The sequence below is a fragment of the Haliotis rufescens genome, unplaced genomic scaffold (genome assembly GCF_023055435.1).
Source record: "Haliotis rufescens isolate VD_foot unplaced genomic scaffold, xgHalRufe1.0.p SCAF_10, whole genome shotgun sequence".
In the NCBI taxonomy this organism is placed as follows: Eukaryota; Metazoa; Mollusca; class Gastropoda; order Lepetellida; family Haliotidae; genus Haliotis; species Haliotis rufescens.
Window position 1 is genome coordinate 17,870,226 of NW_025963780.1, and position 14,222 is coordinate 17,884,447.

Here is a 14,222-nt window from a genome sequence, read left to right on the forward strand (position 1 = left end):
TGGAGTGGAAGTAGATAAGAGGAAGGTGGAAGTAGGGATGATGTAGGGAGGCATGATGGATGTAGTGGAAGTAGGGATGATGGAGGGAAGGCACAGGGGGTGGAGGGTAAGTAGGAAATATGAAGGTGAAGTAGGGATGATGGAGAGAAGGCATTGAAGATGGAGTGGAAGTAGGTGAGATGAAGGTGAAGTAGGGATGATGGAGAGAAGGCATTGAAGAAAGAGTGTAAGTAGGAAAGATGAAGGTGAAGTAGGGATGATGGAGAGAAGGCATTGAAGATGGAGTGGAAGTAGGACAGATGAAGGTGAAGTAGGGATGATGGAGAGAAGGCATTGAAGATGGAGTGGAAGTAGGTGAGATGAAGGTGAAGTAGGGATGATGGAGAGAAGGCATTGAAGAAAGAGTGTAAGTAGGAAAGATGAAGGTGAAGTAGGGATGATGGAGAGAAGGCATTGAAGATGGAGTGGAAGTAGGACAGATGAAGGTGAAGTAGGGATGATGGAGAGAAGGCATTGAAGATGGAGTGGAAGTAGGTAAGATGAAGGTGAAGTAGGGATGATGGAGAGAAGGCATTGAAGATGGAGTGGAAGTAGGAAAGATGAAGGTGAAGTAGGGTTGATGGAGAGAAGGCATGGGGGATGGGGTGGAAGTAGGACAGATGAAGGTGAAGTAGGGATGATGGAGAGAAGTTATGAGGGATGGAGGGGAAGTAGGGATGTTGGAGGGAAGGCATTGAGGATGGAGGGGAAGTAGGGATGTTGGAGGGAAGGCATTGAAGATTGAGTCGAAGTAGGAAAGATGAAGGTGAATGGAGGGGAAGTAGGGATTTAATTGGGTTCGATGATATGTATCAACTAAGTCAGCGAGCCTGACCACCCGATCCCGTTAGTCGCCTTTTACGACAAGCATAGTCGCCTTTTACAGCAAGCATTGGTTGCTGAAGACCTATTCTACCCCGGATCTTCACGGGTGTCGAAAGGAATGGGAAATGGAGGGAAAATCTGGAGGATGAGAGGGAGTAGGGATGATGAAGGGTGGCACTGGGGATGGAGTGGAAGAAGCGAGGATGGATGGAGGCATGGGGATGGAGTGGAAGTAGGGAGAATGCGAGTGGAGGAAGGGTGAAGAAGTAGACACGTGGGAGGGATGATGCAGGGGAAGTAGACAAGGGAGGGAGGATGGAGGGGAAGTAGAGGCGTAGGAGGGAGAATGAAGGGAAAGTAGGAATGATGAAGGGGATGTAGAGACAATGGATTGTAAGTGAGAGGGGATTAGTGAGGATGGGGTGGGAGAGGATTGAAGGGTAGTAGGGAGTTTGGGTGGATGGAATGTAGAAATGTGGGAGGCAGGATGGAGGGTAAGTAGACACTTGGGGGGGGGGGGGGGGGGGGTTGAGTGGAAGTAGAGAAGAGAGGGTAGGATGGAAGGGAAGGAGAGTCGTGGGAGAGAGGATGGAAGGGAAGTAAAGTCGAGGGAGGGATGATGGAGTGGAAGTAGAGACGTTGGAGGGACGGTATAGAATGAAGGCAAAGTAGAGAAGAGAGGGTAGGATGGGAAGAGAAGTAGGGATTGGGGATGGAGGGGAAGTAGATACGGGGGAGGGAAGATGGAGGGTAAGTAGAGACGTAGGAGGGGGGGAGGCGGGAAGTAGAGACGAGGGAGGGAAGATGGAGGGGAAATAGGGACGTGGGAGGGAAGATGGAGGGGAAGTAGAGACGTGGGAGGAAAGATGGTGGGGGAGTAGGGACGTGGGAGGGATGATGGAGGGGAAGTAGGGACGTTGGAGGGAAGATGGAAGGGAAGTAGGGACGTGGGAGGGATGATGGAGGGGAAGTAGGGACGTGGGAGGGATGATGGAGGGGAAGTAGGGATGTGGGAGGGATGATGGAGGGGAAGTAGGGACGAGGGAGGGATGATGGAGGGGAAGTAGATACGAGGGAGGGAAGATGGAGGGGAAGTAGAGACGTGGGAGGGAAGATGGAGGGGAAGTAGGGTCGTGGGAGGGATGATGGAGGGTAAGTAGGGACGTGGGAGGTATGATGGAGGGGAAGAAGAGACGTGGGACGGATGATGGAGGGGAAGTAGAGACGTGGGACGGATGATGGAGGGGAAGTAGAGACGTGGGACGGATGATGGAGGGGAAGTAGAGACGTGGGACGGATGATGGAGGGGAAGTAGAGACGTGGGACGGATGATGGAGGGGAAGTAGAGACGTGGGACGGATGATGGAGGGGAAGTAGGGACGTGGGACGGATGATGGAGGGGAAGTAGGGACGTGGGACGGATGATGGAGGGGAAGTAGAGACGTGGGAGGGAGATGGAGGTGAAGTAGAGACGAGGGAGGGAAGATGGAGGGGAAGTAGGGACGTAGGAGGGGGATGGAGAGGAAGTAGATGAGAGGGAGAGAGAATAGTGAGGAAGTAGAGAGGAGGGAAAGAAAGATGGAGGGGAAGTAGAGACGTGGGATGGGGGATGGAGTGGAAGTAGATACGAGGGAGGGAAGATGGAGCGTAAGTAGGGACGTAGGAGGGGGATGGAGGTGAAGTAGAGACGTGGGAGGGAAGATGGAGTGGAAGTAGAGACGAGAGAGGGAAGATGGAGGGTAAGTAGGCACGTAGGAGGGGAATGGAGATGAAGTAGAGACGTAGGAGGGGGATGGAGGTGAAGTAGAGACGAGGGAGGGAAGATGGAGGGGAAGTAGACGCGAGGGAGAGAGGGTGGAGAGGAAGTAGATAAGAGGGAGAGAGAATAGAGAGGATGTAGAGACGAGGGAAGATGGAGGGGAAGTAAAGACGTGGGAGGGATGATGGAGGGGAAGTAGAGACGTGAGAGCGGGGATGGAAGGGAAGAAGAGAAGAGGCATGGGGATAGAGGGTAAGTAGAGACGAGGGAGGGATGATGAAGGGTAAGTAGAGACCTGGGAGCGAGGATGGAGGGGAAGTAGAGACGTGGGAAGGATGATATAGAAGTAGAGACGTTTGAGGGATGATGGAGGGGAATAAGAGACTTGGGACGCCGATGGAGGGGAAGAAGAGAAGTCGGAGGGAGGAGGGAGTGGAAGTTGAGACGTGGGAAAGGGGATGGAGGGTAAGTAGAGACTTGGGAAGGATGATATAGGGGAAGTAGAGACGTGGGAGGGATGATAGGGTGGGAGGGGGAGTAGAGACTTGGGAGGTAGGGGTGGAGGTGAAGTAGAGGAAAGGGAGGGAAGATGGAGGGTATATAGAGATGTGGGAGGGATGATGGAGGGGAAGTAGAGACCTGGGAGCGAGGATGGAGGGGAAGTAGAGACGTGTGAGGGCTGATGGAGGGAAGTAGACAAGAGGGAGAGAGGATGGAGAGGAAGTAGGGACGAGGGAGGGAAGATGGAGGGGAAGTAGATACGTTGGACGGATGATGGAGGGGAAGTAGAGACGTGGGAGGGAAGATGGAGGGTAAGTAGGGACTTGGGAAGGATGATGGAGGTGAACTAAAGACATAGGAGGGAGGGAGAGTAGAGAGGTGGGAGGAGGGAGGGGAAGTAGAGACGTGGGAAGTGGGGTGAAAGGGGAGTAGAGACGTGGGAGGGGGGATTCAGCGGAGGTATAAACGAGGGAACGAGGATGGAGAGGAGGTAGAGAAGAGACTGTAGGATGGTAGGGAAGTAGAGACGTGGGAGGAAGGATGGACGGTAAGTAGAGACGTGGGAGGGTGGATGAAGGGTAAGCATAGACGTGGGAACGAGGATGGAGTGGAAGAAGAGACGTGGGAAGGATGATATAGGATATAGGGGAAGTAGAAAGGTGGGAGGGAGAATGGAGGGGAAGTAGAGACGTGGGACGGGGTGGGGGGTGGGAGGGGGAAATAAAGACGTGGGAGGAAGGATGGAGGGTAAGTAGAGACGTGGGAGGGGGGGGGGGGGGGTGGAGGGTAAGCATAGACGTGGGAGCGAGGATGGAGTGGAAGTATAGACGTGGGAAGGATGATATAGGGGAATTAGAGACGTTTAAGGGATGATGGAGGGGAAGTAGAGACGTAGGACTGGGATGGAAGCGAAGTAGAGACGAGGAGGGAAGGTTGAGGGAAAGTAGAGACGAGGGAAGGACGATGGAGGGTAAGTAAAGAAGTGGGAGGGAGGAGGGAGTGGAATTAGAGACGTGGGAAAGGGGACGGATGGGAAGTGTACAAGGAAGGGAGGATTGAGGGGAAATAGAGACGTGGGAAAGGGGACGGATGGGAAGTGTACAAGGAAGGGAGGATTGAGGGGAAGTAGAGATGCGGGAGGGGGTCGGAGGGTAAGTAGAGAACTGGGAAGGATGATATAGGGGAAGTAGAAACGTGGGAGGGATGATGGGGGGAGGGGAAGTAGAGACGTGGGAGGTGGGGGTGGAGGTGAAGTAAAGACGAGGGAGGGAAGGACGAGGGTAAGTCGAGATGTTGGAGGGAAGATGGAGGGGAAGTAGAGACGTGGGAGGGAGGATGGAGGGGAAGTAGAGAAGAGGGACAGAGCATGGAGAGGAAGTAGAGACGAGGGAGGGAAGATGGCGGGGAAGTAGAGAAGTGGGAGGGAGGATCGAGTGGAAGTAGAGACGTGGGAAAGGGGATGGAGGGGAAGTGTACAGAGAAGGAAGGATTGAGGGGAAGTAGAGACTTAGGAAGGACGATATAGGAGAAGTAGAGACGTGGGAGGGGGGAGGGGGGGGGGGGGGGGGGGAGTAGAAACTAGGGAGCGTGGATGGAGAGGAAGTAAAGAAGAGACGGTAGGATGGTAGGGAAGTAAAGGCGTAGGAGTGGGGAATGGTGGATAAATAGAGACGTGGGAAGGGGGATGGTAGGTAAGTAGATACGTGGGAAGGATGATAGAGGGGGAGTAGAGGCGTGGGAGGGATGATGGAGAGGAAGAGGAGACGAGTTAGGGAAGATGGTTGGTAAATAGTGATGTGGGAGTGAGGATGGAGGGGGATTAGAAACGTGGGAACGACGATTGAGGGTAAGTAGAATCGAGGGAGAGAGGATTGAGAGGAAGTAGAGAAGAGACGGTAGGATGGTAGGGAAGTAGAGAGGTAGGAGTAGGGAATGGAGGATAAATAGAGACGTGGGAGGGGGATGAAGGGGGAATAGAGATTTGGGAGGGTAGATGGAGGGGAAGTAGAGACCAGGGACGGACAATTGAGGGGAAGTAGAATCGAGGGAGAGAGGATGGAGACGAAGTAGAGAAGAGACGGAGGGATGGTAGGGAAGTAGAGACGAGGGAGGGAAGATGGAGGGGAAGTGGAGATGTGGGAGAGAGGATAGAGGGTAGGTAAACAAGAGGGAGAGAGGATGGAGAGGAGGTAGAGACGTGGGGAGGGAGGGGAAGTAGAGACGTGGGAGTAGAAACGTGGGAAGCACGATTGAGGGGAGCAGAATCGAGGGAGAGGGGATGAAGAGGAAGTACAGAAGAAACGGTAGGATGGTAGGGAAGTAGAGACGTAGGCATGGGTAATGGAGGGTAAATAGAGACGTGGGAGGGGGGGGGGGGATGGGGAATAAAGACGTGGGAGGAGGGATGGAGGGTAAGTGGAGACGTGGGAGGGGGGATGAAAGGGGAACAGTGATGTGGGAGGGAAGATGAAGGGGAAGTAGAGACGTGGGAGGGAAGATGGAGGGGAAGTGGAGATGTGGGAAAGAGGATAGAGGGAAAGTAGACAAGAGGGAGAGAGGATGGAGAGGAAGTAGAGGCAAGAGGGAGGGAAGATGGAGGGGAAGTGGCGATGTGGGAAAGAGGATAGAGGGTAAGTAGACAAGACCGAGAGAGGATGGAGAGGAAGTAGAGACGTGGAGAGGGAGGGGAAGTAGAGACGTGGGAGGGAAGATGGAGGGGAAGTAGAGATGTGGAAGGGTGATGGAGGTGAACTGAAGACATGGAAGGGAGGAGCGAGGGGAAGTTGAGACGTGGGAGGATGGAGGGTAAGTAGAGTCGTGGGAGGGAGGATTCGGGTGAAGTAGAAACAAGGGAACGAGGATGGAGAGGAAGTAGAGAAGAGAGGGTAGGATGGTAGGCAAGAAGAGACATGGGAGCCAGGCTGGAGGGGAAGTAGAGACGTGGGAAGGATTATATGGGGGGAAGTAGAGACCTTTGGGGAATGATGGACGGGAAGTAGAGACGTGGGAAGGTGGATGAAGGGGAGTAGAGACGTGGGAGGGAGAATTCAGGTGAATCTAGGTGATTCAAGTAGAATTCTGGTGAATCCAAGTAGAAACGAGGGAACGAGGATGGAGAAGCAGTAGAGAAGAGACGGTCGGATGGTAGGGAAGCAGAGACGTGGGAGGGGGATGGAGGGTAAGTTGAGACATGGGAGAAGGATGGAGGGGAAGCAGAGACTTGGGAAGGATGATATGGGGGAAGTAGAGACGTTTGAGGGATGGTGGAGGGGAAGTAGAGACATGGGGAGGATGATGGAGGGTAAGTAGAGAAGTGGGAGGGAGGATCGAGTGGAAGTAGAGACGTGGGAAAGGGGATGGAGGGGAAGTGTACAGGGAAGGAAGGATTGAGGGGAAGTAGAGACTTAGGAAGGACGATATAGGAGAAGTAGAGACGTGGGAGGGAGGGTTGGGGGGGAAGTAGAAACTAGGGAGCGTGGATGGAGAGGAAGTAGAGAAGAGACGGTAGGATGGTAGGGAAGTAGAGGCGTAGGAGTGGGAATGGAGGATAAATAGAGACGTGGGAAGGGGGATGGTGGGTAAGTAGATACGTGGGAAGGATGATAGAGGGGGAGTAGAGGCGTGGGAGGGATGATGGAGAGGAAGTAGAGACGAGGGAGGGTAGCTAGGGTAGGTGGGGATGTGGAAGTTAGGATGGAGGGAAGTAGAGATGTGGGAAGAACGATTGAGGGGAAGTAGAATCGAGGGAGAGAGGATGGAGAGGAAGTACAGAAGAGAAGGTAGGATGGTAGGGTAGTAGAGACGTAGGAGTTGGGAATGGAGGGTAAGTAGAGACGTGGGAGGGGGGATGAAGGGGGGAATAGAGATGTGGGAGGGAAGATGGAGGGGAAGTAGAGACGTGGGAGAGAGGATGGAGAGGAAGTAAAGACAAGGGAGGGAAGATGAAGGGGGAATAAAGACGTGGGAGGTGGGATGGAGGGCAAGTAGAGACAGGGGAGGGGGGATGAAGGGGGAATAGAGATGCGGGAGGGAAGATGGAGGGGAAGTTGAGACGTGGGAGGATAGAGGGGAAGTAGAGACGTGGGAAGGGGGATGAAGGGGAGTAGACACTTCGGAGGGAGGATTCAGGTGAAGTAGAAACGAGGGAATGAGGATGGAGAGGAAGTAGAGAAGAGACGGTCGGATGGTAGGGAAGTAGAGACGAGGGAGGGAAGATGGAGGGAAAATGGAGGGAAAGAAGAGACATGGGAGCAAGGATTGGAGGGGAAGTTAATACGTGGGAAGGATTATATAGGGGAAGTAGAGACGTTTGGGGAATGATGGAGGGGAAGTTGTGACGTGGGACGGGGATGGAGGAGAAGTAGAGACGTGGGAAGGTGAATGAAGGGGAGTAAAGAGGTGGGAGGGAGGATTAAGGTGAAGTAGAAAGGAGGGAACGAGGATGGAGAGGAAGTAGAGAAGAGACGGTCGGATGGTAGGGAAGTAGAGATGTGGGAGGGGGATGGAGGGTAAGTAGAGACATGGGAGAAGGATGGAGGGGAAGCAGAGACTTGGGAAGGATGGTATGGGGGAAGTAGAGACGTTTGAGGGATGATGGGGGGAAAGTAGAGACGTTTGAGGGATGGTGGAGGGGAAGTAGAGACGTGGAACGGGGTTTGAGGGGAAGTAGAAACTTAGAAAGGACGATATAGGGGGGTGGAGACGTGGGAGGGATGATGGTCTGGAAGTAGAAACGTGGGAAGGGGGATGGAGGGTAAGTAGAGACGAGGGAGGGAAGATGGAGGGTAAGTAGGGACGTGGGAGTGGGGACGGGGTGAAATAGAGACGAGGGAGGGAAGATGGAGGGTAAGTAGAGACGTGGGAGGGAGGATGGAGGGGAAGTAGAGACGAGGGAGGGAAGATGGAGGGTAAGTAGGGACGTGGGAGTGGGGACGGGGGTGAAGTAGAGACGTAGGAAGGTGGATGGGGGGTAAGTAGAGGCGTGAGACTGAGGATGGTGGGTAGGTAGACAAGAGGGAGAGAGGATGGAGAGGAAGTAGAAACGTGGGAGGAATGGTGGAGGGGAAGTAGAGATGTGGGAGAATGGGGATGGGGGTAAGTAGAGACGAGGGAGGGAAGATTGAGGGGAAGTAGAGACGTGGGGGGAAAGATGGAGGGTAAGTAGAGATGTGGGAGTTAGGATGGAGGGGAAGTAGAGAAGTAGGAGGGTGGTGGAGGTGAACAAGAGACGTGGGAGGATGGAGGGTAAGTTGAGAAGTGGGAAGGGGGATATAGGGGGAGTAGAGACGTGGGAGGGAGGATGGAGAGGAAGTAGAGTAGAGACGGCAGGATGGTAGGGAAGTAGAGACGCAGGAGTGGGTAATTGGAGGATAAATGGAGACGTAGGAAGGGGGATGATGGGTAAGTAGAGGCGTGGGAGGGATGATGGTTGACGATTGAGGGGAAGTGGAATTGAGGGAGAGAGGATGGAGAGGACGTACAGAAGAGACGGTAGGATGGTAGGGAAGTAGAGACGTAGGAGTGGGGAATGGAGGGTAAATAGAAAGATGGAGGGGAAGTAGAGACGTAGGAGAGAGAGGATGGAGAGGAAGTAGAGACTTTGGAAGGATGATAAAGAAGTAGAACCGTGGGAGGGATGATGGAAGGGAAGTAGAGCCGTGGGAGGGAAGATGGAGGGTAAGTGGAGATGTGGTAGTGAGGATGGAGGGGAAGTAGAGACGTGTGAGGGATGATGGAGGGTAAGTAGAGATGTGGGAGGGAGGATAGAGGGGAAGTAGCGACGTTGAAGGGGGTTGCAGGTGAACTCAAGACATGGGAGGGAGGGGAAGTAGGGACGTGGGAGGATCGAGGGTAACTAGAGATGTTGGAAGGAGGACGAAGGGGGAGGTGAAGTAGAAACGACGGAGCGAGGAAGGAGAGGAAGTAGAGAAGAGACGGTGGGATGGTAGGAAAGTAGAGACGTGGTAGGGGGGATGGATGGTAAGAAGAGACGTGAGAGCGAGGATGGAGGGGAAGTAGAGACGTTTGAGGGATGATGGAGGGTAAGTAGAGATGTGGGAGGGAGGATAGAGGGGAAGTAGCGACGTTGAAGGGGGTTGGAGGTGAACTCAAGACATGGGAGGGAGGGGAAGTAGGGACGTGGGAGGATCGAGGGTAACTAGAGATGTTGGAAGGAGGACAAAGGGGGAGGTGAAGTAGAAACGACGGAGCGAGGAAGGAGAGGAAGTAGAGAAGAGACGGTGGGATGGTAGGAAAGTAGAGACGTGGTAGGGGGGATGGATGGTAAGAAGAGACGTGAGAGCGAGGATGGAGGGGAAGTAGAGACGTTTGAGGGATGATGGAGGGTAAGTAGAGATGTGGGAGGGAGGATAGAGGGGAAGTAGCGACGTTGAAGGGGGTTGGAGGTGAACTCAAGACATGGGAGGGAGGGGAAGTAGGGACGTGGGAGGATCGAGGGTAACTAGAGATGTTGGAAGGAGGACAAAGGGGGAGGTGAAGTAGAAACGACGGAGCGAGGAAGGAGAGGAAGTAGAGAAGAGACGGTGGGATGCTAGGAAAGTAGAGACGTGGTAGGGGGGATGGATGGTAAAAAGAGACGTGGGAGCGAGGATGGAGGGGTGGTAGAGACGTTGGAGGGGGATCGTGGGGAAGTAAAGACGAGGAGGGAAGATTGAGGTTAAGTAGGGACGTAGAGAAGAGACGGTGGGATGCTAGGAAAGTAGAGACGTGGTAGGGGGGATGGATGGTAAGAAGAGACGTGGGAAGGGGGATTGAGGGCAAGTATAGACGTTGGAGGGTGATCGACAAGAGGGAGAGTGGATGGAGGCGGGGGGGGGGGGGGGGGGGGGGGGGGGTTGGTTTGGTTTGTTTCTTGTTATGCGGCACTCAGCAATCAGCAATATTCCAGGTATATGACGGCGGTCTGTAAATAATCGAGTCTGGACCAGACAATCCAGTGATTGATATCATGAGCATCAATCCATGAAATTGGGATCGATGACATGCATCAACCAAGTCAGCGAGTCTGACCACCCCATCCCGTTAGTCGCCTCTTACGACAAGCATAGTCACCTTTTATGGCAAGCATGGGTTGCTGAATACCTATTCTACCCCGGGTCTTCACGGGTCAGGGAGGGGAGATGGAGGGGAAGTAGAGATGAGGGAGGGAAGATGGAGGGTGAGAAGAGACGTAGGAGGGGGATGGAGGGTAAGTAGAGACGAGGGAGGGGGATGGAGGGGAAATAGAGACATGGGAGGGAGGATGGAGGTTAAGTAGAGACGTGGGAGGTGGATGGAGGGGGAGTAGAGACTTGGGAGGAAGGATTTAGGGGAAGTAGAGAAGAGACGATAGGATGGTAGGGAAGTAGAGACATGGGAGGGAGGATGGAGGTTGAGTAGAGACGTGGGAGGTGGATGGAGGGGGAGTAGAGACTTGGGAGGAAGGATTTAGGGGAAGTAGAGAAGAGACGATAGGATGGTAGGGAAGTAGAGACATGGGAGGGGGGATGGAGGGCAAGTAGAGATGTGGGAAGGGGGATGGAGGGTAAGTATAGACGTGTGATTGAGTGGGAGGGAGGATGAAGGAGAAGTAGAGATGTTGGAGGGAGGATGGAGGGGAAATAGACATGAGGGAGGGAAGATGGAGGGTAAGTAGAGATGTTGGAGGGAGGACGGAGGGGAAGTAGAGGCGAGGTAGGGAGAATGAAGGGAAAGTAGGAATGATGAAGGGGACATAGAGACAATGGATTGTAAGTGATTGGGGATTAGGGAGGATGGGGTGGCGGAGGGTTGAAGGGAAGTAGCGAGTTTTGGTGGAGGGGATGTAGAGACATGGGAGGGAGGATGAAGGGGAAGTAGACACGAGGGAGGGAGGATGTAGAGACGAGGAAGGGAAGATGGACACGACAGGACACGACACGATCTCTTTATATCCGACAGAAACTGAAAATAACTTTGAAAATGCTGTAAGTACAGCCACACCAAGGAAAGATGTTTCCCATCCGTATACGGCTGATGAAGTTGTATTATATGCTTCAATATATGTTCATTTATGATCAGTGTTCCTCAGAGTGACCCACCTTTTGAGTCAGTCAGAATAATTTACCAGTCACCCATGTTTGTATTAGGAACCTTTTGGTGACAATGGCTACCCGGCGTTAAAATTTTGCACTGGTCTTATAGTGCCAAACTGCCCAATAGTTAAGGTGCCATAAGGAATAGGATAAATTTGTTCTTTCAAAGGGTTTTAAAGGTATCATTATAATGACTAGTTGGCTAAAACTAACGCTGCTACTGAGTATGAATAGTTCTAAATGGAGGACCAGCTGTGACGTGTTGTATCAGCTTATTGCCAGTGTTCATCATTGACTAACCGTAAAATGGTTTACTATGAATCATCTTGTCCCACTAACCACTGGTTTGCCTTGTCTAGGCTGGATTACCTGAAATGCCGCCATGGTAAAGTTGCAACAATGCCGATTACCTCAATCACTCACTCATGAGTGTGTTAACAAACATGTGTTACACGTTTCCACTGCTTCACTCAGAGATACAGGGATAATTCTGGGGTGGTACCTTGTGCATTTAGCCCCTAAATTTGAAAAAAGGCCCACATTTTATTACAATTGGGCATTTTAACATTGTGCTTGTATGGGCCTCCCTCTGGAATATTTGAAATTTTCACATAAAGGGCCCAGGTCAGAAAATTACTAGAGTGAACCCTGGAGATGCATGTGAAGCTTCACAGGTACTATACCTATATATATGTTGCCAACTTCTTCAGTCACTTACTCATGCATTTCCTAACAATGTGTTGCATTATGTTTCACATTTATCTTGGAGAATAGAAAATGGTACAGCCTCACTCATATAACATAGTTTCCTCCCGATGAACAACCCATATGTGGTCTCTCATTACTACATTTGTTGCAATAATATATAGTGCCAATGTGATGTAAAATGTTTACTCATTCACCCTCAGATAATGATTTGACAGTACTGCCATAGGCATCAAGTAGTGTGCAGATGTTTTGCAACATTTTTGCGCTCAATTGTTCCTCCACATTAATTAGCTCCGCGATTGACTTTTTTGGTTAAAATACAACAGTACCTTTTAGACTGCCAAGAGATATTTTATTAAGAAAGAACGTAAAGAAATGAAAAATATGTACAAATACAAATACATGTACTTCAGTTACATCCAAAATGTACGGCATCCAGCCTCCCTTCACAGCCGTTCCTATCCACTCCAGGTTTGATTACAAAAGCGCACAGTGACATATTTCCTCAACATATATTTTTCTTTATTTAAGTAAACATTCTCACAAAATTTATTTCAAGGAAAATTCAAATACAAGTCGAGTAGGACAGTACAGTGGAGGAAAGCGTAGTACAATATAGAAGAGAGTAGAATAATACAGAGTAGGACGGACTCGGACAGTAGAACAGTATATAGTGGCATGGTAGTGGAGGGCATTATAGATAAATACAGATTAGAATGGGAGGGTTAAGTATGTAATGTAGAGGGTGATAGGAAAAAACAGAGTGTAGTGGACAGTGCAGATAGAGCAATAAATGGGGGCGCAGATTCGGACAGCACGGCGGAGGATATAGTAGAGGGAACAGTACAACAGTATGAAGGAGGATAGAGTAGAATAATAGAGGGAAGAGTTGGACGATACATAGTAGGGTACAGCAGGACAGTACATAGTAGGGTAGATAAGGGCATTACTGAGAAGTGTAGATCATGACAGGACATGTTACAGTAAAGTATCTAATGGGGACATCAAATAGCTTGATAGTCTTGGAAAATATATAGAGTAGTGGACAGCTGTGCAGATAAGTAAGGAACATACGGTAAAGTAGGACAGTACAGAGGATAGATTTGGACAGTATAGCGGGGAATAGTGTAGGACATTACAGAGTAGGGTAGAGTAAGACAGCATAGAGTAGGGTAGAGTAGAACAGTGCGGAGAAGTGCAGAGTAGGACAGTATAGAGTAGGGTAGAGTAAGACTGTACAGGATAGGGTAGAGTAGGACAGTGTGGAGTAGGACAGTATAGAGCAGGGTACACAAGGGTAGAGAAGAGTAAAGTAAAGCAGGACAGAGTACGATAGAGTAGGACAGTACAGAGTAGAGTAGAGTAGAGTAGGACAGTACAGAGTAGGGTAGAGTAGGACAGTACAGAGTAGGGTAGAGTAGGACAGTACAGAGTCGGGTAGAGTAGGACAGTACAGAGTAGGTTAGAGTAAAGTAGGACAGAGTACGATAGAGTAGGACAGTACAGAGTAGGACAGTGCAAAGTAGTGTAGAGTAGGACAGTACAGAGTAGGACAGTGTAGAGAAGGACAGTTTAGAGTAGGGTAGAGTAGGACAGTACAGAGTAGGGTAGAGTAGCACAGTGCAGAGTAGTGTAGAGTAGGACAGTAAAGAGTAGGGTAGAGTAAAGTAGGACAGAGTACGATAGAGTAGGACAGTACAGAGTAGGACAGTGCAAAGTAGTGTAGAGTAGAACAGTACAGAGTAGGAGAGTGCAGAGTAGTGTAGAGAAGGACAGTACAGAGTAGGGTAGAGTAGGACAGTGCAGAGTAGTGTAGAGTAGGATAGTAAAGAGTAGGGTAGAGTAGGACAGTAGGGGGGGTTGGTTTGGTTTGGTTTGTTTCTTGTTATGCGGCACTCAGCAATCAGCAATATTCCAGGTATATGACGGCGGTCTGTAAATAATCGAGTCTGGACCAGACAATCCAGTGATTGATATCATGAGCATCAATCCATGAAATTGGGATCGATGACATGCATCAACCAAGTCAGCGAGTCTGACCACCCCATCCCGTTAGTCGCCTCTTACGACAAGCATAGTCACCTTTTATGGCAAGCATGGGTTGCTGAATACCTATTCTACCCCGGGTCTTCACGGGTCGGGGAGGGGAGATGGAGGGGAAGTAGAGATGAGGGAGGGAAGATGGAGGGTGAGAAGAGACGTAGGAGGGGGATGGAGGTGAAGTAGAGACGGGGGAGGGAAGATGGAGGGTAAGTAGAGACGAGGGAGGGGGATGGAGGGGAAATAGAGACATGGGAGGGAGGATGGAGGTTAAGTAG

At 51.2% G+C, this 14,222-nt stretch overlaps 2 protein-coding genes across 2 annotated transcripts; both read right to left on the minus strand.

Moving 5' to 3' along the window:
• Nucleotides 1–951: 951 nt before the first annotated feature.
• LOC124110696 (adhesive plaque matrix protein-like) lies at nt 952–3,480 on the minus strand. The gene is made up of 2 exons (XM_048385496.1): nt 1,936–3,480; nt 952–1,002 (listed from the first exon to the last, which is right to left on the minus strand). The coding sequence occupies exons 1-2, from the start codon at nt 3,478–3,480 to the stop codon at nt 952–954; spliced, it is 1,596 nt and encodes a 531-aa protein (XP_048241453.1).
• A 506-nt stretch (nt 3,481–3,986) lies between these two features.
• LOC125374590 (leucine-rich repeat extensin-like protein 1) lies at nt 3,987–11,580 on the minus strand. Its single transcript, XM_048385503.1, has 3 exons — nt 11,566–11,580; nt 7,562–8,978; nt 3,987–4,630 (listed from the first exon to the last, which is right to left on the minus strand). The coding sequence occupies exons 1-3, from the start codon at nt 11,578–11,580 to the stop codon at nt 3,987–3,989; spliced, it is 2,076 nt and encodes a 691-aa protein (XP_048241460.1).
• Between the last annotated feature and the right edge of the window lie 2,642 nt (nt 11,581–14,222).

Bases quoted from the DNA above. Each gene is read 5' to 3' on its own strand.
- LOC124110696 (XM_048385496.1), bottom strand. From the start codon at position 3,480: ATGTCTTTAGTTCACCTCCATCATCCTTCCCAAGTCCCTACTTACCCT. The intron at 1,003-1,935 runs GTATCTACTTCC...CTCATCCTCCAG, and splicing joins CCCTCCATCTTCCCTCCCTC to ATTTTCCCTCCATTTCCCAT.
- LOC125374590 (XM_048385503.1), bottom strand. The intron at 4,631-7,561 runs GTTCCCTCCTTT...GTCCTTCCTAAG, and splicing joins TCTACTTCCTCTCCATCCTC to TCTCTACTTCCCCTCAATCC.